The sequence below is a fragment of the Syngnathus leptorhynchus genome, chromosome 17, assembly GCF_054491065.1.
Source record: "Syngnathus leptorhynchus isolate UIUO chromosome 17, UIUO_Slep, whole genome shotgun sequence".
NCBI lineage: Eukaryota > Metazoa > Chordata > Actinopteri > Syngnathiformes > Syngnathidae > Syngnathus > Syngnathus leptorhynchus.
Genome location: NC_141211.1, coordinates 4292252 through 4316145, shown reverse-complemented (window position 1 = coordinate 4316145; position 23894 = coordinate 4292252). Strand labels below are relative to the sequence as shown.

Genomic DNA, 23894 nt, shown 5'->3' with positions numbered 1-23894 from the left:
TATATGCACCAAGTATTACAGTGTGTTCAATGTAAATATTGTTCGAAGCTAAATAAAGCCACTTCTCCTCCTTATGGTTAACCACACCAGTAGAGGAAATAGTTGGAAGTCTGAAAAGAAGCCCATCTCAATTTGATGGGGCAAACTTGAATATCTTTTGACATATGAAATTAAAACGCTATTGGGGGTTTCATAAAGATACTTCTGTCGGTGATTATTTTCAAATTTGCTCATACAATTCTGCCATATTTGTCTTCGTGTTGAAACACATTGTACTAGACCTAGTGGAAACCGGAGACTTGAACGTCTATTATTTTTTTTCTCTGTTTGAATCATTACCCAGGCAGTTCCTGTCATTTGTTTGCTATTTTTAGCATGTGGGCTATCTGGGAAGGACCCATATACAGTTGCAAATACTTGTAGGTGGCATGAGTCTGGAAAAATTGAGAATGATCAATTTTTCTTCACAGCAATGGTCTCCAATTCCCCAATGTGAAAGCAATAACTAAGGGACTGAGTAAAAAGAAAAAAAAAACTAGCCGCCGTGCTCGAGTCCATCCTCCATCTATATGCAGCAATGACGTGACCTTGTGATGTGGTGGAAGGCTGGCTATTATGAAATGCGGTCGGAGGATGATGTAATAAATCATATAAACCGACTTGTTAAGGCCCCGCCCTTGAGCATAAGCAAATACAGAAATGGACAGTAGTTCCTTTTTTTTTTTTTTAACAATAGCGCTGCTGTCAATGTTGATTCAGTACATAAGTTATATAACATGAATAGTTTCATTGGAAAGATTTCTTTTTTTTTTTTGTCAGTGACAACTGTGACTCACTTTTAGGCAAAGTGTGATTAGAGAATCGCCAGTAGACAGGAAGCCACGTTGGCCCGCAAGCTAGTGAAATGTCCTTCACTAATTTAAGGGAAGGTTGAATTTACGAGAGAAAGAATAAAATGTGACTTTCAATCAATCATGAGTTAATCTGAATATTTTCCATCTACCAGATGTTTGGATTAACCTGGGGAAAGAAAGCATACATGACAAATATTTTCCAAAGAATGTAATAGGTCACCAGAACCACATTTAACGTGACATTAATATGTTTTTGTTTGTGTCTAAATACAAAGAGAATGACAGATGCGTAGATATCATTAGCATGTCTCTTCTGGGTAAACCGGACAAGCAAGTTTACAGGTGTAATGTGAGCACGAGCCGGGGAAAAAATGTGAAATATTTGTCTGGGTGATGAAGATCAAAACGAAAATGGGAGGCCAATAAATGTCCTGCGGTGGAACTCTCCCATTATGATGCTCCATTGTGGAAAGTCATTGAGCTTTATCCTCATGGATGCTGCGCAAGTGTTTCTATGGAATCCGCCCACTCACTCTACATGCAAGCAACAGAAGTTTATGCAACGTGGCTCAGGCTGTTTATCAGACTCAAAGTTTGACACCATCAGAGCAGGAAGTTTAGCCCTCTAGGGAGCCTGCCTTGAAGAAACTTGAAATACAGCCTCTAGCTGATGAACTATGCATGGGAACTTTAGTTACAGCTTGCATTATATAAATGCACAAATGTCACTGCTGTTAAGTGACCGATATCTGATATCAATATAGAGACACTATATTTGCAATCTCATTGTCGAATATTCGGTGATAATTTCGATTATATTTTTCCATTTCTATCTGTACCAATATAGTAGGAATTCAAACAATACTGCAGATGGGCTGTTGAGAATGAGAATAAGGGTGCAACCAAGGATTATCACCAGGCACACATGCAGAGCTGGACAACTATCTGAATTATGTAGGTCTGTGGGAGGAAGCTGGAGAACCCACATGAGAAGGGGGGAAAGAGCATGAATACTCCACAGAAAGCCTTCAGTAGACTCCAGCCAGACCAAACAAGTCTCAATGCAAATCAATTGTAGCTGCGATAAAAAAAAAAAAAGGTTGGCAGGTTAATATTGGCGCGCTCGCAAATTTCCACACATTCTTCAACTTCCCCGATTGGGGAAAGAGTTGCGCATCAGTTTCACATTTCCCCCAGACTAAAGAGGAACACAGAGGGCAAATTGAGACGGTCTCGCAGCACGAGGCTAATAATAAATTCTTCTACTTTCCTTTAAGCTGAGCTCATGACTCTGAGGAGACCACCCCCCAAGATTTAGCTACTTTAGAAATGTTGATGTGGCCAGGCACGAGTCATACCTTAATGCATACTGTACCATACCAGTGTTGTTGTTTTTTGTTTTTTTTCAGGATTATTAGTCGTAGTACTGCCAATCATCTTTACCGAATGACTTTTCATCTGCGTGTAACATGTTAGCATAGCTCTGTCGTGAACAAGGGTGTGGTCAAAGCAAATTTAGCTCCTCGCCACAATCTAAGGCTCGTTTCATTCCTCGCCAAAGCACATTTTGCATTCTACCCACATGCTACAGAGGCCTTGGCATGCCATAAAAATGTGGGATCTAAATTACACCAGAATGGAAGGGCGTAAAAGTTTGATGGTGAAAGTTTTCATCACCATTACAGTTGCTCATCAGTGTATTTCGTCTTGGCGTTGTGATTGGCAAGCATCATATTTGACTAATAGGAAAATTGGAAAAGACTAATGGATTCCCGTCATTTTACATCATAAGTGGCAAACGTGTCTGCCAAGTTTCTCATGTTTGTCTGCGGCGGAGTGTGCCGTACATTTCCGAGGCAGAACGACGTTCTCTGATGAGTCACTTAGCAGGATAGTCTTGGTTTTCCATTATTCAACAGTGGCTATGAAAACATTAGCGGTTGAAGCTTATGGTCAGCCATGTTTGTTTGGTTATGTCAGTCTTGTGGATGTTATCCTACAATTAATTGAACATGATTCAGTATTTTATAACTTAATTTTCTGGCTTTTTCATAGTTCTTCAGTATAGCTTTTGTTATTTTGATATTTTTAAGCTTAAGACGACTTATTGAAAATGGAAGACTGAGACATCCTGTCATCACGTATTGAATCTGTTATTTTGAGCTACATGCTTACGTGTATGAATGTTAAGCTTCCTTCTGTAATTATAATACTCCGCCCTGTCCTCTCTGCAAACAATCCACGCGTCTCAGATCAGATGTGGAAGATTATTCCATCCACACCCAAAAAGATAAGTGCTCTCGCTAATGTTATCTTACGTCAGCAGTTCAGTTGAGCGGGAACTATTTCGCCTCATTTCGAGGCAGCATCGTATAGAGCACGACATACCGCAGATTATTTCTTTCCAGCCATCGTAATGGTTAAACTGTTTGAACCACAATTGGATCAGTCACAGGATGTTGCCTGCAGACTTGGGAGTCACATGATGCTGTTCTTATGACAGTAAACAGTATCAACAAACTTAATCAGAACAGAAAGTGCTAGCATACAAGGCTATTAGTACATTTCATTTGAAAATGTTCTAAATATACTATAAAGGGAAATTATTTCTGGATGACTTTTTCCCTCAACCCATGTGTAACGCACATAACTTTTCGGTAAAATTACATATGTAGCCTAAAATAGTTGACAAGAGGAACTTGGTTCAAGTGGAAGGATGACTTAAAGCTTACGGATGAAAAGGTGTTATGATTAAATAAAGTTTGATCATCATCATAACTAATAAACTGTGAGTCAAATTTGACAAGGTCACAGTTTAAAAGTAGTATCACAAGTAATATTGGAAAAGGGCAGATGGTTTTGTGTACTGGGAGGAAAGGTCAAGTTACTGTGGCCTGGATCAATGACCCCCCCCCCCCCCCCCCCCCCCCGAAGATATATATACACAACTATGACCCACGCTTATTCTTTGCTGTTAAGTGCACTCCCACTTCCTTCCATTTCCCACATCTACTCTGCCCAGCTGACTATGTTCCTTTGTCGCCATTGAAAGCCAAGTTCTCTGTCACAGTTTGTGACCACATCCTGTTGCAGTAGGAAAATCGCCCAGTCGCTTTAGTTCCCAAAAATGATGATTGTGTAACTTGTCGCTCGCTGCATGCGTACCTGCCAGGTGAAGGTTATTATTGTTTGGCATCGGCACAATTTTGTAGGAATTTCAAACTGGAAATTATTTAGTTACGTTTTTACCCTCAGGCTAGGCTTGCATAGTTTTCTTGATGTAAGTGTTTTTTGCCTTTGCCAGAGGAAACATATGCGTCACCATTGTAAAGGATATACATACCTGCTTTTCTGTACTGTTTTTTACAATATTATCAGTCTGTGGTATTAGTGGATTTATAAAACCTAAAACAGTTCTTAATGTCAGTCAGTGTTTTGATATAGCGTCAATTTAGCTCTATACTGCCCCCTAAGGACTAAGGCCACAACTTTAATTTTCATTTGAAAAGGGATTTTCCAACTTTTGGAGCACAAGGACCCGATATTTGTTCCAAAGACGATTGGCTACCATTTGGTGATGTAAATTTTTTTTTTTTAATTAAATTCAATATGTATTTATTGTAGCTAACCGACATGCTCTGCTTCCATTAACATGGACACCAAGAGAGAGAGGAGGTAGTTTACCAACATAGTTAGTTTTCCATCCCCTCGAGGAACTATTTTTCTAAAAAGAGACTAGCGACTTTAAAGATTCACTTTTTTTTTCCCCCACATTCACTTTATTTGTTTAGTCTACACTGTAATTATACTGTAGTTTAATTGCTGTGCTGGAGGCATTTTACATGTATGCACTTTCTTTTTTTCAAATTATACAAAGTGACTGCGGGTCCCTAATTTAAGGCTCGAGGATCCCGTGTGAAAACCATTCGAGTAAAGAATCAGGTTTTTTTTTCTTCCTGTATTTAAAGTAACACATTTATTTGACCCTAATAGACATTTTTTCCCCCCCCCAGGTGTGGTCAACTATCACACAGTCATGATGAAAACGGGTGCCACCAAGTTGGGGCTACCCAAAGCGGGACTGTCCGAGCGAACTAAGCAAACTTTAGCTCCTTCTTCGTCATCCTCCACCACCACCTCGACAGCAATGAAGACTTCCAGATCATCTAACACGCTGGCCTCAGACCTGCGGCTGAGCAGGGTGAGGCCCAATCCTCACTTGGTAATCTCGTTAATAACTCAAACCTCTCTTTCTCAAACACCCACAGATGATTTATGAGAACTATTTCATTTTCAGCTTAAACGAGCCAATAGTGATGACGCTTTGACAAAGCCCGCACAGGGAGCTGCTGCTACTGGCTTGCGCATGAAGAAGACAGTGACCACCGGAGCCATCTCGGATCTAGCTGAGGCCCGCCCCCGTAGTCTAGCCGGTAAGACACATATATGTCATAGAATTAACTAATTATGAACATCCCTAGCATAAAACAGTTTTATACTTTGAATTCATTAATTTGAGAAGTGTCATGTCGTCATTCTTGTCCCATGACAAGCTCTGAGACATTTACAAAATGCTTGAAGACTCACGTTTGTATAATATTGTACTTAATGGTGCGTATGGGACAACTTCCCACTTGAGCCACAAGAGGGCGACACAGACCAAGTATTCAGGGGAAAGTCTCTTCATTTTGACAATTTTCAACCAACCATTGGCTGGTGTGTGGTTTTAGTTGTCAAAAGATTTATGTATTTCAAAAGAGAGAAACTGTCAAAATTAATTGACAGTTACAAATGGGCAAAAACAGTTTTTTTTTTAAGTTAAGGGTTGATGTTTTTTGTTGGATTTTGTGAGAAGTGATGATATGATGGAGGAATAACAACCCACTCAATGTCAGAATTGTTTCAATGCTTTTTGAGCCCAGTTGGATTTAAGTCCAGACTTAGACGAGCTAATCCAAAACCTTCATTTTTTGTATCCTTGAGCCGTTCCCAGGTGAGCTTGCTGCTAACAAAAGAGGGTATAAATTGATGTCAGGACATTTGGATGTTCTGGTCGAATCAATTTTTTCACATATGTTGGAAGATGAGAGTTACTCACAATTGACCTACTTTTTATATGAATATGCAAATGAATATGCAAACTATAATTCTTCACAGCATGACTTTGGAACACATTTCTGACTATGCCTTTGGTGGTTCATCCACAAAATGGATTCTAAGCTCCAATGCAGTTCTTCCTCTTGGGGCTGTTTTGCTGAAGTGACTATAATTGGGTTGGGACTTCAAACGAGATGAAAAAGTAAACGCTTGAACTTCTGATTAAGAAAAATAAGAAACTGGTTTAGCGCTAATTATGAAAAGATTATTTCACGTTGGTATTTTTGTACTCAAGTGAGAAAAAGGGTGCATGATAAATCATCATCACCCCCTCAGATACTTACATTGGCCTAGTTTAGTGAACCAGTTTCTACTGAGCAGTCAACATCAAGGAAATGAATCACAAAATAATTATTTGTCAAAGAAAATTGCAAGGAATTGCAATTGTTTTTATTAATATTATTATTATTGTTTAATATAGATTTTTTTTTGCAAAAATTGCAAAGGAATATTGTTGTTGCTTGAGGGGAATAAACGTGCTGTTTTTGTTTTCTCTGTATTTATATTTTCCCTTCAATTCTGTAGCTATGCGACATTCATTTTGGAAATGTACACTTATTATTATTATTATTATTTTTTTTTTATATAATCGGGCAGAGCAATTCTGCTTTACCGAAGAGTTACCTAGCAAGATTTGTAATCTGTTATTTTTATTAATGGACTCAGATGTTGAGATTTGACCAATTCTACCATGGTGTCAGACAATAGTTTTTCTGATAACTTATTTAAAAAGCCTCGTCAATAATTCAGTCAAGCTTTCATTGGAGGCGGAGAAAGGAAAGGGAAGCGACACAAGGACACAAACTGTCCCACTCTATAAATAACAAGCTTGGTGAAGCTACAAATATCCAGTACAGTGAAAAACAACATGGTAGTTTCCTTTTTTTTTTTTTTTTGAGTCAAGCCTAAATTTTTTACAAATATTCGTGAGTCACTCATGAACAACACTTGAGTTAGACAACACCGATTTGAGTGATGTGGTTCAGGATTATTACTGACCCGAAGTGTGTTTAGGTTTAACTAACTAAATCTGAGTTACCAGACATGGACCCTGTCAGCGGGTGATTTATAGTACTTGAGGCCCTCATATCTGCTGGATGAATTAATCACATACGCTTCAGTCCACTGGGATGACTCGAGGGGGGGGGGGGGGGGGGGGGGGTTTGCGCACTCATGCATGATCGACACACACTGACACAAGCACTAAAAGGAAATTAATTAAAGATAGGAAAAAGAGGCTGGTTGTCTTTGTTGTATTGAACTTGCACAATCAGAAAATGAATTGGAATTTCCCCACTGCTCTTTTACACATACGCAGATTATGATTTTTTTGGGGTTGTTATAACACAGCTGGAATTTTTTCTACCTTGTCTTGAAATTCTTCTTTCTCGCAAGTCCATCGAGCTTCGGGTCCTGTTGTGCCAGTAGTCCTGCGGAGAGGAGAATGTTTTAAGTAGGATTACAGTTGTTTACCAAGGTGGATTGTGTTGATTTAAGTGGAGGCCAAAGGAGCATATTAAGAGAAGCGGATGTAAATCAGATTTGATGGAACATTCAGAAGAGACTTATGAATAGGCTTGGAAGCGACACTGAGGTTGACTGTCCAAGTGGATGTGGGCAGGAGAACACCACAGTGTTTTATAATTCAAATCCGCATGAACCCGAAGTAAAAAAATTCCATTGCTGTATTATTGTGAGAGTTCATGATGATGATTATGATTCGAGCAAGGAAGGGTTACGATTTTCGAGGTGGTGTGTGATTCCACATGTGTGTTTGTGTGCGAGTCTGAGAAGCCACACCTCCTGATCTACTTATCTCAGCGGTAATGATGTGCATATGATGCCGGTTGCATATTTGTCTGCCACCCTCGTGGAGGCTACGCACACACTCTTGTGCTTCGACACACACTGGCAGCCACTCGCTGTCAGGACACGTAGTCTGCCTCGGCAACACATGCGCATTCACACAAACACGGTCCTGGGAAGGATCAGCATAAAAAAAAAAAAATCGGTCGTAGGAAAGAAGGAAGAAATTGAAGTCCCTCTGCTTTACTCTGACCGAGGGGATTGTGGATGCTGAACAAATGCGAGAACGCTGACACCCCCCACGCTCACACATCACTCCCCCGCAGCCGCAAATTGTTGGATTCGTCTTCACTGCGTGGAGTGTGGGAGTCGTGCATCATCGGACTAAGATGGGCAACCAAGCGGGGAGACGGGAGGAACCCGACACAGGTTTGCTTCTGTTGTGCCTTTTTTTTTTTTTTTTTTGCCACACCTTAGTGCAACTACTTTGTCGAGGAGATCAGCTGACTGGATGATCTCAGGATGACTATCTCGTGTGTCATGTTGCTACTGCATGTCTGAAAGACAAGTTTTAACTGTCGAGGAGGACCGGTAGAAAATGCCCTGGAGCTAGATTGCACGTTGGCTGTTTTGAATTCAGTTGGTCTGCTTTGCGTACCTTGTGTAGTTATTGGAAGTAGGGCAGGAGAAGGAGGATCTGCTTTGTCTGCCAGTAAGCCGAAGAGAAGCTGCTACAGGAGCGAGGATCATCACTCTCTCATCTATCTCCCCATTGCCCTAAGCGCTAGATTTCCATTTCAAAATCTCTCTCAGCAAGTTATCACAAGCGTAAAAATGGGCTCAAAATGTCGTATGAATCTGCCTTTTTTTTTTTTTTTACAAATATGAAATATTTTCTTGTAGTACAACAGCTCGACTTTGATTTATTCGCGCGAAATTCATTCCTGTTCCTGGAGGTTGTTACTGGCTTGAATATCCGTTGTTACTTTACAGCTCTTCAAAATATTTTGTTGTCACTGGCTGTTTTTCTTGGTCAACTTGTTTGACATCTAGAACTTATTACACATCAGTCGTTGCTTTCTTCGTCTGGGATTTCCAAATGACAGTCTAGCCAATGACTGCGCTGTGGCTAATTGATTGGTTTTCCATCCATCCATCCATCCATCCATCCATCCATCCATCCATCCATCCATCCAATGTTTTTTTTTTAAATATGATGCACACTCCTCTGCAAAGTGAAAGGTTGAGGGCTGAATTGTGTTCTGCAATGTTAAGACTGTCATTATCGGTTTGCGCTGTGCTGCAACACTGAACCTCTCTGCCCCCCCCCCCCCCCCCCCCCCACACACACACACACACACACACACACTTGATGACCAACACTGTGGCCCAGACTATAGACTGCGGGTTCCACATGCTGTCTGTCTGTCAGTCAGCTGTTGATGAATCGGCACGAAATAACAGTGTGTCTATTTTCGGTTGCTGCTATTCAGTCTCTTGCACCCATTTGAGCTGAGGGAGAAATGAAAAAGTTCAAACATATTTGTCGAGTGAGGTCTATTAGATTGTCGAACTTTCTTATGGTCAAAAAATGGAACTTTCACACATTTGTGGTTTCTCTTCACAAGTGATATTTTTAAATATGCGGTTTTCTTTCCTAAATTGGGAATAGGGTTTCAACCAATACAAATGTTGTCATGGGAATGTCATTGTTTTTTTTTTTTGTCTCACTGTACCAAATTTAGCAATGGTACAAATACACAGTAATTATTTGACTATTTTCAGATTTTTTTTCAGAATGGACTGGATGACTCCTACAGAACGTCCCAATAATAAAGTCATGTGCTAGATATTCTACCTGGCTTCTATTTGGTTGACCTCTGTGGGAAATGCTCCGTCGGCATTTATGGTGTCTCCTCCCTACAGACATACGCTGACGTTTGTCCACTTCCCAATAGTCGGAAAATCTTTTCCATTTTGACATTTCCATTGACCTAGTGTTGGCAAATTTATGACTAAGATCTCAGGACAATGCAAAAGGACAAAGTTACGGTAAGGTGACACAGCCTCGAGAATGTTTCCGATAGACTTAAGTCAGCCTCGAGAATGTTTCCGATGGACTTAAGTTTTTGTATCATTCTGAGTAAGTTGGATCACCTTCAAAAGGAAGCCACTGTGACCAAACGGGCACTGAGGAAGTTACATCATTTGTACTTTCCATGAAACTTACTTGGCGCAGTAAATAAATATTTTCCAACACAATTTTTTGGACAACCCCTGTACATAAAATATCAAACTCCTAAATGCTGTTATTAATAGACCGCAATTCTGTAAAAATATTCCAAAGCATGGTAGTAGTTGTCCTTTTTCATAGCTGAAAATTTGTTCCCACAGTAGCAGACCAGCTGATGACTTTAGCACAATGTTATGATGTCTAACAGGTCCTTAGAAGGTAGTTTATTTTTATTTTTTTTACTGGTAGAGTTTGTATTGTTTTTATAGAAGCTGCCTTGTAACCAACCTTGAATGAGTATTTGTTAATTACTGCATATTTTAATTCTAGACTTGTGCTTGTATTTGTAAAAACGAACTTCTTTTTTTTTTCTTTCGCTTTCAGTGTCACTTCCGAGTCTCATTGGAATTTCTCGATTCCAGTCAGAGGACAGAAATACCCGTGGGTCTCAATAACTGACTAATAGGTGCCTGTTGACCCACTTCATGGTCTTGTCAAGTCAGGCAAAAGGAAAATATTTGGAAGAAAAGCAAGCAAATAATTCAGATGCTTTCTTCCATACGAGTTCCTTTGTGATGATGACAATGAAGCCACTCTAATTAGTTGACACTTAACCGTCTACGGTGATTAATTCCGGATGACTCTTCACCTGTGACGATCCTGTTCTTAAAAACGAAAGACTTTGAGCACTTTTCACTTCAACCTGTCATGTGTTGATGACTTTTGACAGCCTACTTCATTTACATCATTTCAGTATCACATGAATTACATTCTACTGTACTCAATAATTCCACATTTATTTCATGAATTATTCAACTCCTAGTCCTGTGAAATGGACAAAGCCTTTGACTTTTGAAAAACTCTTACTTTCCCAATATAGACATTGTAAATCAACATTGTAATTTCAAACTTAAGAACTACCCTGTAAGAATGAGTCATCTTGGATACAACTACAGAACCAAAGCTTCTCTTTGAGCAATTTAACTGGGCATTTCATAGATTTAAATGTTCCTCTGTGGTGGGTAAATGCTCCGGACCTAAACTGACCTATGCAGTAAATTAAGATCAAGCCAAATACTGAGGCAAACTTTTTTGTTTGGTAGCAGAAACTTTGAACCATTTCTGTCCATTAATTCCAACATTCAACTTTCTGGTTAGCACCTCGCATCAAACTGTGCTGACGTCATGGTTAAAATGGTGGGCGATACAAAAAGATGAGGGAGAAATACTGTACAAAGCAGTCCCACAGTTCTGTTCCTTACATCATACAGATATGAGAATTCATCCTAAAGCATCTGACATTGCGGCCTTTTCTCTTAACAAGAACCTCTTTGTCTGTGTAGAATGACAAAATGGCGAGTGGCCATAAACTCAAATGATTTTATTTTGTCAGTAGTTTTAGCGTGATAACGTCAGTGTATTTGTAACATTTACATTCTGTGATGTATGCTGTCCTCATTCTGTCAATCATGGATTTAAATCGTCTTAGATACGAAACAAGCCTCCATATTAGAACAATAGATCTCCAAGAATCGAACGACACGGTTGCAAAAAAAAAAAAATCTCCTTGTCATCTCCGTGGTGTGCTTTATCGTGCTCTTCTGTCACATGATGAAGTTCTTTCCTACTTCAGCTTTAAAATCGTAATGTCTCAAAGTCCTGAGTGAAAGAACCTTTCATTCTTCCAAAGTCAGCTGCACACGCTGGGAATGTTAAAGCAGCTTCTGACACAAGTAAGATATAGTCTGTGCACTGTGCCCAATTGATGACAAGCTCTTTTAAAAAAAATAAATAAAAAAAACTCTATTTCAGCGAGAGCAGAGAGAGAGAATAGCTCAATGCAAAAAAAAAAAAAAAAAGAACTCTATCCACCGAAACAAATTTCCATCACTGCGCCCGCGTCACTGTTTGTTGATGAGCTGAAAACGTACAATAAAATACTTGTCGCAATTCAGACGGAGTCTGGAATAGACTGGTGTTTGTGACCCACATTGAAATGTCACACTAACGCTCTGCTGCATAGATGAATGAACACAATGGCGGGCAGATGCTGTATTACCAAAACAGCAAACAATGTTTGAATAGGGCGTACACTAAGCTGACAAAACAACACGAGCAAAAAGATGACCTACTTTATGCATTTACAAAATGTAAACAAGCTGATTTATTTGATCTTTTCCAATCATGGCAACCCAGTCATCCAAATTAAATGTAATTAATCATTTTGTTGTGTTTCCCAGGTTGTCAAGCAACTAGGAAGTCTGGGATCCCGGCCCCAAGAGAAATCCCATCTTCAATAACAAGGGACCGCATTTCCTTGCGAGACCAGTTGAGGAGCTCTTCCACTAAGAGGATTGTTTCCAGTGCCAGCACTTCCAGCCTCTCCACCCTGGCAAAGCAAACCCGTAGTTCGACAAAGTGTCGGGGAGAAGCAGAAGGGCAGGAAAGGGGCCTCCTGGAATGTCAGGTGAAGGAGCTGTTGGCTGAAGCCAAGGCTAAAGACTTGGAGATCAGCAATCTCCGCACTGAGCTGCAACGCTGCCAAAGTAAAGCCGCCACGTCTTCTCCGTTGCCGTCACCTGTCTCACCTCAAGATCTTTCTACAGAACGAGACGGAAAGCTCACAGAGGCTTTTGTACTGGTTCAAGAGCTGAGGGAAAAGAATGCAAAGTTTCAGAAAGAGCTAGCAAACCTCAGAGAGGAGAACCAAGTGCTAAAGAGAAGGCTCCTCTGTTTTGAGGCTTTACCATTACCACCTCAGAATGGCCTGCCGTCAGTTTCCAGCCCAACTACCAGTCCCATGAAAACATCAATCTCCTCTGGTTCTGCCAAGGACTCACCTTCACCCGACTCGTCGGAGTTTGAGAAGATCCCACGTTCAGGATCCACTTGCAGCAATGTCAGTAGCGAAGCCACGGCGGGTGGACGAGATTTGTCGGTACAGAGTCTGACGGAACAGATACACAAGATGGAGGAAAACCACCACAGCACTGCAGAGGAGCTACAAGCCACTCTGCAGGAGCTGGCCGACCAGCAGCAAGTAGTGCAAGAACTGACGGCTGAGAACGAACGTCTAACTGAGGAGAAGCGACTCCTGCAGACTTCGCTCCAGCAGCAAAGAGAACGTTTGGAGCTGCTCTCCCAGAAGAATGAGGCGCTGGCTAGTCGACTTCAGGAGCAAGCCCAGAGGGAGGACGAGATCAGGACGCAAGGTCCTCGACTCGTCGAACTCGAGCAAAGGTACGCCGAGCTGGTAGAGAGCTCGCGCTTTGAACGGGAGAAGCTGGTGAACATCCAGCAGCAGTTAACCGGAAGCCTACGAGCTCTTGAAGAGGAGCACCAGGAGGCCCAGGGTCAGGTGCATGGCCTGCGAGAAGAAATGGACAGGCTACGTGGCCAACTCAACCGTGAGCTGGAAGCTAGAGGTCAAGCCGCACAGTTGGCAGAAGAGCAGAAAGCCACGGTTGATTGTCTCAGAGTGGAAAATAGTCGGCTGAAGGCACAGGTGGACATCGAGAGGCAAAAGGTGGCTGAGCTGAAGACCGTGCAGAGCGCCGGCGATAGCACAGACCTGCAGAGTCTACTCGAGACGGCCCGTGCCGAAAGAGACCGACTGGAGCTGGAGCTGACCGAGCTGAGGCGGGACCTGCTGCAGGCCCAAGATGAGACCGAGCACGTACAAGCCAGCGTGTCCAAGGTACGCTAGCATTTTTATTTTTGTTAGCGTTTGCTCGGTCAGTATGAATCCGCAGTCTGGTCACATCATGAATTCAAAATGGCCGCATAGGTGAATGCCAAAGGCCAGCAGGTCCAGGAGAGAGCGGAAATGAGGGAGGAGGAGCTCACCAAACGGGTGAGTGCCTTGGAGGAGGCGGGCATGCTGGCTGACAAACAAGTGAAGGATATGAAGGAGACCATCTTTGAACTGGAGGACCAGGTGGAACAGCAGCGTGCCATTAACCTCCACACAAATCAAACAGTCCTCGACTTGGAGAGTACGTTTTCCTCCACACTATATTCTATTTTTGTCGGCCTTCAATGTTGAGACCTTCAATTTGCGTTTACAGATCTCGCAAAAAAATTAGAGGAGCAGAAATTTGAAGCGGAACGACAACTGAAAGTTTTTAGCAGGCAGATGAAGGTAAGAGGAGCTTAGAGGAGATTGCATGTCCATTTCATTTTTTGTAATTTTTTTTTGATCACATCTTTTTCTAGCAGATGAATCTTTTCATTTTCTCACAGGAAGAAAAAGATGAATGGCGTCGGTTCCAGGCCGATCTCCAGACAGCCGTGGTGGTTGCCAATGACATCAAAGTGGAGGCTCAACAGGAGCTCCGTTCACTCAGAAGGCAGCTGCAAGAAGAGCAGGATCGCAGCGCCAAGCTTTCTTTAGACCTGGAATCCCTGCAAGGTGTCCGGTACGATAGTCGCATCTCACGCACCTCCATAGCACTCCTCCCAAGTACAAAATGTATCTTCTATTCCTAATAGAACAAATTTGCAAATATCCTACTTGCTATTACAGTACAGTATTATTTAGCTCACATTTTTTTTTATCATACAGGATGAAAACATTTCAGAGTTTGGGTTCCTGGGATTTATCCCACTTGACGTTTCGTGCTTCTTTTAAGCTGCTTTCCTCCTCTACACTGACCACTGCCTGGCAAAGATACTTTGACCTCACTACCCACAACCACTATGCTTGGATTCTTTTTTGGAGATAAGAATGCAGCTGCGGTGGCATCTACTTTACAAATTTATACACTGATGCATCATCCAACAATTGACATTTAACTAAATCCATTTAGGAGTCTTTGTTCTGAGACCAGGCAGCAGTGTGCTTGTTCTATTTCGAACTAACCATTAGCTTTTATTTGCATAATATACGATGACGGATTAAACAAGGGCTAACTCATCATTTCTTTGGCAACTTGTTCTTAGCCATGTCGTGTCCCGTCATTGTGTGAACCATTAAGCCACGCCTTCCATTCATGTCTGCACTAATGTTCAAAGCCCACAATTGTTTTTAAAAATGACATTTCGTGCCGAACCTTCTAAATATAAGACATGGCTAGTTATCGGCTAAAAAGCCAAGATTAGCTGTTACGCTACATTCGTTCCCCCACCTCCAGCAGCACCATTTGATGCCTCACAAAGATGTCTTTTGGCAAGAATATGTCAAGTCCAGGTGAGTTCCCTGCCCTGTTCGGTTTGCCCGTCTCTGCTAGCTTGCTGCTGCTGCTCTCATCACAACTCCCTATTCTCACCTTCAGCTTGTTTGACTTCTGTCTTTCACTACACACTGACTCAAGGCACTGTAGGACTATTTTTTTTATTTTTTTAGCTAAGCTTTTCTTCATTCTATTCAAATGAATGTCTCTTGTGCCACCTGCTGTTATGTGTTGGAATAAGCCCGAGCTGTTGTGCGCAGCATGGCCGGATGTATTTTTCGGGCAATGCATCAATGATCTCCATTGGATAGCAGCTTTATCATTAGATATTTGTTAATGATTTATGCATGAGGTAGTATTTTGGTCTGAAATCAATATTAGATCAATTATGGTGTCTAAATTCCAATTAGAGTGTAAACAAATGTTGATCCCTGTCTTTCTGTTTTCAGAATTGTCCCAGGAGCAACTTTTGATACCAAGACTGCAGTCGAAGGACATTAAGTCATTTAAGCACCTTGTGAAGATCGGAGTCAGTCGATATTGACGCACTTAAGTTATTAGTTGGAAAAGAAAAATGGTAATCAACAAGCATCCGTGCAAATTGTGTACGCTTTGTTTAGCAGCATAAATATGGCTGTTTATATTTTCCACGTCTTTGAAATGTACCTGCATAAAAGTTTTTTTTATGCTTTTGTATTTTGGTTTTTTTTCTCTATGTACTTCAATGTACTACGTTTGTAATTTTATTTTGTAATATTTGATATTTTTCTTAAATTACAAAGTTAAGTGTGCCTTTTAAAGATGAGTTGTTGTTTTTGTTATGTAGAAAAGTGTTTTAATTTCCTAAAAGCACTTGTCATCACACACTGTTTGTGGTTCTCAACCATTTTACTAGAAAATACATACATTATTAAATACTATTGTATTGTCATGACAAATGAGGTGTTGGACTGAGGATTACACATATTAGATAAAAACTTTTTTTTCTGTCTATTTTGTAACTCAGGTGGGGGCTATGGAGGCTAAAAACAATGGACCTGATTCACCAACCTAAGAATAACATTTTTAAAATGTTCTAAAAGTAGGTTTAATGAATGGCTCTTAAATTTATAGATGAAGATATAATGGTGTTGGAAATCCTACAATTTTATATGACATTGAAATCCAGTAAAACAATCAGTTGTATTTTGAGGAATATTTATTTATGTATTTATATTGTGTGACAAATGTGCTCATTGTTTTTAGAACGGTTGGTAAATAAGGCCCAATGCATTTCGTCTCTGCAGCGTCTAAATGCAATGCCATATTATGCCACTAGATGGCGCTATGTAACACCATATCGTGTACAGGCCGCATCAACGAGGGTTTATTTACTCTGTGTGCTGTCCTTTATGTCCAGTATGTGCTCATCCAGGATTAACTGTTGCCAAAATTTAGATTAAGTTGATACATTTTTAAAAATGACAGAAACAAGCTAATTCTACTGTTTTATTAAATTATGGCCATATCAGAAAGACCAGTTTGACTGTGCTATATTACACTGAAAGGGTTTGTTTACACATATGAAAATGTCAATTAGGTTTGTTTTATATGAGCCAAATACTACCCATGGAGAGTTTAATACTTCTACGGGCCACATGGTTACAGGATCTCAGGTTCCACTTGGAATTCCATAAGTTATCCTGATTTATTGTCTTTTGTATAATAGCAAAACTGTGATACCTGCAACTGCCCCACTTCCTCCACCCTCACAAAATACTTTCTCTTGTTGCTAATTCCAATCAACAACACAACAAAAGATATTTCAGCAGAGGTCATGTGTTTACGTTGTAATTCATATAAAAGCCATACATGAGGAAGACCAACATGACTGCATCCATGCTCGTACAAAGCTGTTTGTCAATCGTAACGATTCACAAATAAATGATATTATGCCAGTAGATTCGTGCTCCTGTGTCATTTTGGAGTCATTCAAATTTGCCTTTTAACTGCTTTACGCCTTTCAACCAATTTGTAAGTTCAGAATACAGCCAGTTTTACAACCTGAGCTACTCACTGTACAATTGTGTTCATTGTGTTTGTCAGGTCTCAAGGGGATGATTTAAAACTGCACACCACAAACAGCCGTAAATGTTGCGGTGTGATCCCGAGCCCACCTACTGACGTCAACGGTGATGCCAACAAGGAGCCAGGAGCTACTGTCAAGTCCCCCGTGAAGTCATCTGATACTGGTGGACAGCGTAAGCCATGCAACCCGCAGCCACTATATGTACTTTTCTGGAATATATATTTTGTGTACACTTCTGTCACTCAGATGGACCGGGCCTGACAGTTCAAATCCACAGCTCACCCAGAAGCCCTCTAAGTGGAATCCCAATGCGCACAGCACCTGCAGCTGCAGTTTCACCTATCCAGGTTAGCACAATTTAGCCCCAAACTTGCCCTAAATTGCTAATATAAAAAAAAAATCTCTTACCCATATGGTCTGTTTTATTTCCCACAGAGGCAGTCGAACATAAAGCCGCTGTCCAAGTTGTTGGAAAAAAGAATCAGTCATGGAGACTTTGTTCGTCCTCACGGTACGTAACAGATGATCCTAATCAGTTTTTAATGTGTTGTTATTGTCATTATTATTCACACTATTTGGACAGCCACAAATATGAGCTTAAACACAAATCAGAGGTGGCCGCTAGCATCCTGGCAACACAAGGCAGACTAAAAGGTCAGGTGTATTTTGGTGTCACAGTAAAAAAAGATTTCCAATCTTTAGGAAGGTAGCTTTATGTGGTTTTTTTTTTTGTTCCAGGGAGCAAATGCGGTTACTTACCTAGTATGATCATATTACATGTTGCTACTTCCTTCTGAATGACCTCAGGCATACAACTCACTCCATATTGTCTTTAGAGCCGACCTGATGTTTACTATATGTGATGGCTGATTGCCATTCTACCCTATTTTCATTTTGCTTTTTTTTCCCCCTTGTCAAATACTGTAAATAATCACAAGTGTCTAATTTCTACGTACTCCCATTCTACAGGTAAATTTTCAGGCGGAAGAGAGGAGACAAAAAGCAACATCCTGATGAGGAAGAGTCCATCTCTAGAGTCAATATTCAAAAGCCCTGCTTCTCTAAGAAGCCGTACATCATCTTTTACCTGCAACCAGGCCAACAGTATGTTCAGGTGAGTCAGGGTAATTGTCAAATATTCCATCCATGTAATCTTGGTCGAATAAAAATGAGAAATTAAGATTTATAGGAAAGTTAAGTGTCTAGTCCAATGCACTAAATGTCAACACAACCCGGTGGGAAAAAAAAAATAAATGTTGACTTGTACTTTTCAAAATGGATTTTCTTTACTAGTCACACAAACTGGACAGTTTGACAATGATTGTCCAAGTTTTGAAAATCCCTATGGTGTCAAAATGAGTCTACTTAATGACTTCTACTCTGCCATGTCTTTGTCTAGACACACCCTCAGTTCCGTAATCTGACTGTTGACATCGATAACCCATCTCACCGCTCCCACATTTCCCAATTGATTCATTAAGAGAATATTAAAATCTCCTGCAATGTTTTCACTCGAACAATCACTGGCAGTGAAATGTTGTTATTGTACGTCCATATTGAGACCTTCCGAACAACAGCATGTTATTACTGTTTTTGGTATGGTCCTCCAGGATGATTATACAACTAATATTCATTAGTGATGAATGTGTCTACATGTGACTGGAAACATTTTCAATGTTAAGCGACGCCTAAAAGAGACTAATGAATTTAACAGCCAAATGGCGCGAGACCATTTTGAGATCAACGACCGGGCGTCGTGGTCTTCCCATGGCTCCGGCTACAACACAAACACCACGGAGATGACCTTGGGAACAATATTCGTGTCATCGGAAAGCGCAGTTCATGTACCGTGTGTGTATGTTTCATCTTGTTTATTTATTTATTTTATGCCATTGCCAAAGCATGCAGCCCATTCATTTGAAGGGAGCATTAACTTTATGTTCAAGGCTGTAATCTAATGACAATATTTGGACTTATACATTTAACTCAAATAGACTTATCTGTTATCGCACCATCTGTGTGTCTCTCACTGTGCACTTGTGGTTTGTGTTTCCCTCGTGACGGTGTGGAAAGTACGGACCCCTTGGCTGCACTCGCGCGGGAGTATGGGGGATCTAAGAGGAACGCTCTACTGAAGTGGTGCCAGAAGAAAACACAAGGCTATCCGGTAGGGATCACAGGCTAAAGATCTTTCTCACGTCCGAGTTGAGCCCAGTCGCGGTCGGATCGTGCTTTTTGTCCCATTGCTGTTAATTACGTTTGTTTGCAGTTCTTCCCCGATGGATTGAAGTTTGTTTGTTCGATTTATTATTCATTTGTTCCACACATCTAAAACCTGGCGGTAGCCAAAGTCTGTCTGTCTATACACATATATATAGATATAATTTAATGTTATTTTTCTATAATATAATCAAATATATATATATATATACACACACACACACACACACACACACACACATATAATTTACACATATAATTAAATATTATTTTTCTTTTTTTTTTTTTAAATATAATTTTTTATGTCCTCAAATTATGCAAAGCAGACACGTCAAAAGTGCAATCCGTATTTTACAAACACATTTTTCCTTTTCTACCAAATACGTGATTTTCAATGTGACCTTCCTCCATGAGCACAAAGGTTTGAGCCAAAATTTACAATACAATCATGACAAGACAGGTGATAACTACCAACTACAAATCCAGCCTGCCAGGGAATAAATATTATTAATAGGGCATGGGAGACATTTGCCTCCTCTAAAGTTTGATAGTCACACTGTGTGTGCTTGTTGATAAAACACAGATTCCTCTGTGATGACAACATATTGCCTAATAAGGTTGACCAGCAAGCACATGCCTGATAAGATGCTGGACCATTAGACGGACATTCACGCAAATGTGCGCCATGAAACATGAGACAGCTCATAACATGGAATTTAATTTGATTTTGGGATAGAGGCGCATAAATTCAATCAGTTTAAAGCAGCTGTCTCGGAAGGCAGCGTTGGAAAAAAAAATATCGGTGATGCTTTATGTTCACAGTAAATTCAAGATTATAAAACAAGTTTAAACGTGATTAAAAGATTTAGTGAAGTCGCAGCTGTTCTATGTCCTCACACACCCTCATTCTTTAAATTCATTTTTTTTTCTGCAGTATGAAGAAGAAGATCGGATTTTGTCTGTGATAGTCTCGCGCTAATCTCTTCCCTTCAGAGGCCCTTGTTGTTGATTCAGATAATCCTTGCCATCCGCCATTTTGTAGTTAGATTCTATCCCTGATAACCAGCCAGTTAAGAACCTCGACTTTCACACCAATCGGAACAATCTTATACTTGGAGGACATTATATGAATTCCTGTTTTCTCTGAATTTTTTTACTTAATCTAGCCAGGATTAGGGAAATTGAAGCAAAATTGAAAGGGAGCAAAAATGTTATTTAGGTCAAGCGCAGAGTCTCAGATATTCCATCTGTTTGCCCCAAGCAAGGATATCCGTCCTCTTTGTTTCATGTTTATACAATACACGTTTTCCAAAAAATAAAATTCTTGGTGATCTGCAAAATAGCAAAAAAAAAAGTTGAAGTTACCTGGATACGAGTGACTGCTGTCACCTTTTTGAGCAGAGGTAAAAGGTCAGCGTCTGATGTCACTTCAGGTCCGATACATCTCGCCAAAGGTTAGGTTGTTACAGTGAAGTCACCAATTATAGTCAGTCTACTCACATAGTGCCACTGATCAGTATGTAAAAGACAAGTAGAAGTACAATCCGTGTTGCTTTGTCACGGCCATTTTGGACACTGATAAGGTCAGTGCAGTAATCGTTACATTCACAGAAACTCTTCCTGGCTCCAAACTTCAATGAACTAGTTTTTATAGATGCAGATCAAGAACAAAATATTTGTTCTTAATTTATAATAAGGTCCAGTTAAGTTTGACAGCAATACAAATATCCAGATTGATTTATCAATTGTGTTTTAAAAAAAAAATACATGGGAAGAAGGACCATGAAAAAAGCTTATTTAATATGAAGGGGGCGAGGTCAAAGTATAATGTGTGCATCTGGCTACCTAACAAGAGGTCAGTCAAGTTTTCCATCAGGCACAAGCCTAATTATAAAGTGCAACAGGAAGCGCGAGCTATTATGAGCAGGTAGTTGTTCAGGTACAAAGCAAATCTGTGTGATTATATCTGTATACAAATCTGGATGTCACACATACCTGAATCAATAATGGAGCAGGACACAAGTGTGTGTGTGTGTGTGTTGTGTCATCATCACAAGAGCACAGTGGAGCTTGTGAACTGATTGTGTCCTATCATCTTACATGGGGCTGTGCAAACACACATGCTTATTTACCGCAAGTGTTTGAGAGTGAAAGAAAAAAAAAAAACATGGTGAAAGGAGAGACAATAAGCCTACGTGCTTTAAATCATGCATTGTGAATTTATCCCTGTATGTGTGTGCCCATGCATGCGCATGCACTGATCGATGAGTGAAGACCTTTTAAAAAGGTTCCGATTGACTCTACCCTAAGGGAGACAAGAACATCGAGGGGGGGCCACTCGCAGGAAATTATAGTCCAAAAGAGGTTGTTGGCACCTTGGGATTTTTGTTTTGTTTTGTTTAATTATCAATTCCAGCGACGCAAGTAAATCAATTAAACTAGATGACAGACATCTGACTTTTTTTTTTGTGCTGAGATTTTTAAGTGATATATGAGGTATCCTCCCCAGCCCCCCCCCAAGGAAAAAAATCCTTGCTCTGCCACTGGTCTGGTTTGTGGTTTGCTTACTGGAATACATATTTGTCTCCTGTATATTTACCAGCCACTTTGATGTCCTATTTTAGACTGCAGACGCTTATAAAATGTTTTCTCATTAACCGTAGAAGCCAAACAAAAATAAAAGTCCTATTTGTTTAAGATGGGAACAATGAGCAAAGGCTCGAAGCGTTGGGCTCAGCTGGGTCTGTCAGAGCAACAGCTCATCCGGCCCTGTCTGGGAAACACTTTTTCTCTCTCACAAACACACACAGACAAAAAAACAACAACCATAGAAAGACAGGAACGGACCCCCATGAGTGGAAGGAATGGAGGTCAGACACTGAATGAGAAAATCTGGTAATTTCATTTGTTATACCAATTATATTCCCTCAAGTGTTGGGGGGGACGGGGCAAAGGTCATGGACAAAACCACCTCAACAGAAGTCAGGAAGCAGGTTCTTATCTAGCCAACAACTAGGTGACATTTTTCATTCCAACCCTGACCCTTTGCTTCCGAAGTCCAGCTCCTGCCGCTCCAGGAATGCATGAACAGCCGTTCAGGTCCTTGGTGTAAACCCGCCAAAAATAATTTTGCAACACTGTTAAATAAAAGCTAATGACCAGCAGTCTGTGCAAGGTCAACAAGAGCATAGTATTGTCAACACCTCTTGATGTGCTGACTCCATATTGAAACTACTCCAAGCTTCTGTCAAATAATCCCATTAAAACAATAGCAGGAAATGCTGTGATGCATGATTCAAGGAAAATTGGGTTATTTGAAATAGTTCCTGATGAGCGGATAAATGCCCATAAAAAAAAAAAAAGGAGCTTGCTGTGGGGCTCCCCAGGATGGGCGTGGTTTGGGCAGACTACTGCTTAGAGGACCTCCTTTGAATGGACTGTGAAAAGAAAATCCAGGTCTACTAAAATGTGATCAGATTATGGTGATACAACTCACACGGCACAATCATTTGAGTGCTGGAAGGGAGTCAAACTTTGTGACCTTCACGCAGCTTCCATTTCTTGTACATGTCTGTCTTCCTTTTGTCCATTTTTTCCCCCCCCCTGGTCACTGGTGGTGAGGTAAAGTGATTGTCTGACAGGAAATATACTCAACTCATCAGTCACACAAGGCTCTCAGGCTGATGTCTCTCCTACTTTCATCCATTTTGCAACTTTCTCAAGTCATGCCGTTCACCTTATCGTCTTTTCTATTAACCAAAAATCAAGTTCTGTTCTTCATCATGTCTAAATCTCCCTTCTTCCCTCTCTCTCCTGAGCCTGACCCAAAAAAAAAAAAAAAAGCCATGGCTCTGCCTTTTGTGCCAAGCTAGACACTTCCTGTCGCTTGATGCTGTGTTTGCTTTTGTGAGCCGCTCTTGCTGTTTTAGCATGCATGCCTCACTCCCGCCGAAACCCGGCAACCACTGTCCTCTATTAGCCCCGCCCACCCCAAAGCATCAGTTCAGACCTACATTGATGCACATACACGTGCGGCCCTCTTCAGCCTCCCTTATTTGTTTGTCATGATCTATCTTTGTCTCTGAGTGTCTGCATTCTGACTAACCTTTAATCACTGTGCGCGTGCATATTATGTGTCACACACACACACGGCTACTTATAATGCAGCACGAAGGGAGAGTTAGGGAATGAGGGCTGACATGACTGCACACATCTGCCCCTTAGACTCGGACGTTGTGACTGATGGATGGTTTAAGGGCAGAGCAACCCACGCTTACTTAATTTTACTTCTAATAATATTACACATTGATATGAAATGTGTGTTCTGTTCTTGTTCGCTATTGATAATTACAAGTAAATGTGATTCCTGGATTGATTTCTTCAAT

The 23894-nt window shown here is 40.7% G+C and overlaps 2 protein-coding genes across 3 annotated transcripts in view; one reads left to right on the top strand and one right to left on the bottom strand.

Annotated features, from left to right (window-relative positions):
• Positions 1–23894, top strand: part of specc1 (sperm antigen with calponin homology and coiled-coil domains 1) — a 29436-nt gene that overhangs the window by 1318 nt on the left and 4224 nt on the right. The window contains exons 2-13 of the mRNA XM_085936594.1: positions 4868–5076; positions 5152–5287; positions 12291–13747; positions 13838–14045; positions 14118–14191; positions 14293–14468; positions 17307–17461; positions 17536–17636; positions 17725–17800; positions 18259–18403; positions 19004–19144; positions 19363–19456. Of these exons, the coding sequence (XP_085792720.1) occupies positions 4868–5076; positions 5152–5287; positions 12291–13747; positions 13838–14045; positions 14118–14191; positions 14293–14468; positions 17307–17461; positions 17536–17636; positions 17725–17800; positions 18259–18403; positions 19004–19144; positions 19363–19456 (2972 nt within the window). The remainder of the gene's footprint in view (positions 1–4867; positions 5077–5151; positions 5288–12290; positions 13748–13837; positions 14046–14117; positions 14192–14292; positions 14469–17306; positions 17462–17535; positions 17637–17724; positions 17801–18258; positions 18404–19003; positions 19145–19362; positions 19457–23894) is intronic.
• The window catches only part of timm22 (translocase of inner mitochondrial membrane 22 homolog (yeast)), a 30241-nt gene that overhangs the window by 3536 nt on the left and 2811 nt on the right, over positions 1–23894 (bottom strand). The window contains exons 1-3 of one of the 2 annotated variants that reach the window (XM_085936588.1): positions 8476–8567; positions 8040–8053; positions 7378–7428 (exon numbers count right to left, since the gene is read on the bottom strand). In XM_085936588.1, the coding sequence (XP_085792714.1) occupies positions 7378–7428; positions 8040–8053; positions 8476–8567 (157 nt within the window). Of the gene's footprint in view, positions 1–7377; positions 7442–8039; positions 8054–8475; positions 8568–23894 lie in introns of those variants that run through there. The other variant, XM_085936587.1, reaches the window with a different exon arrangement.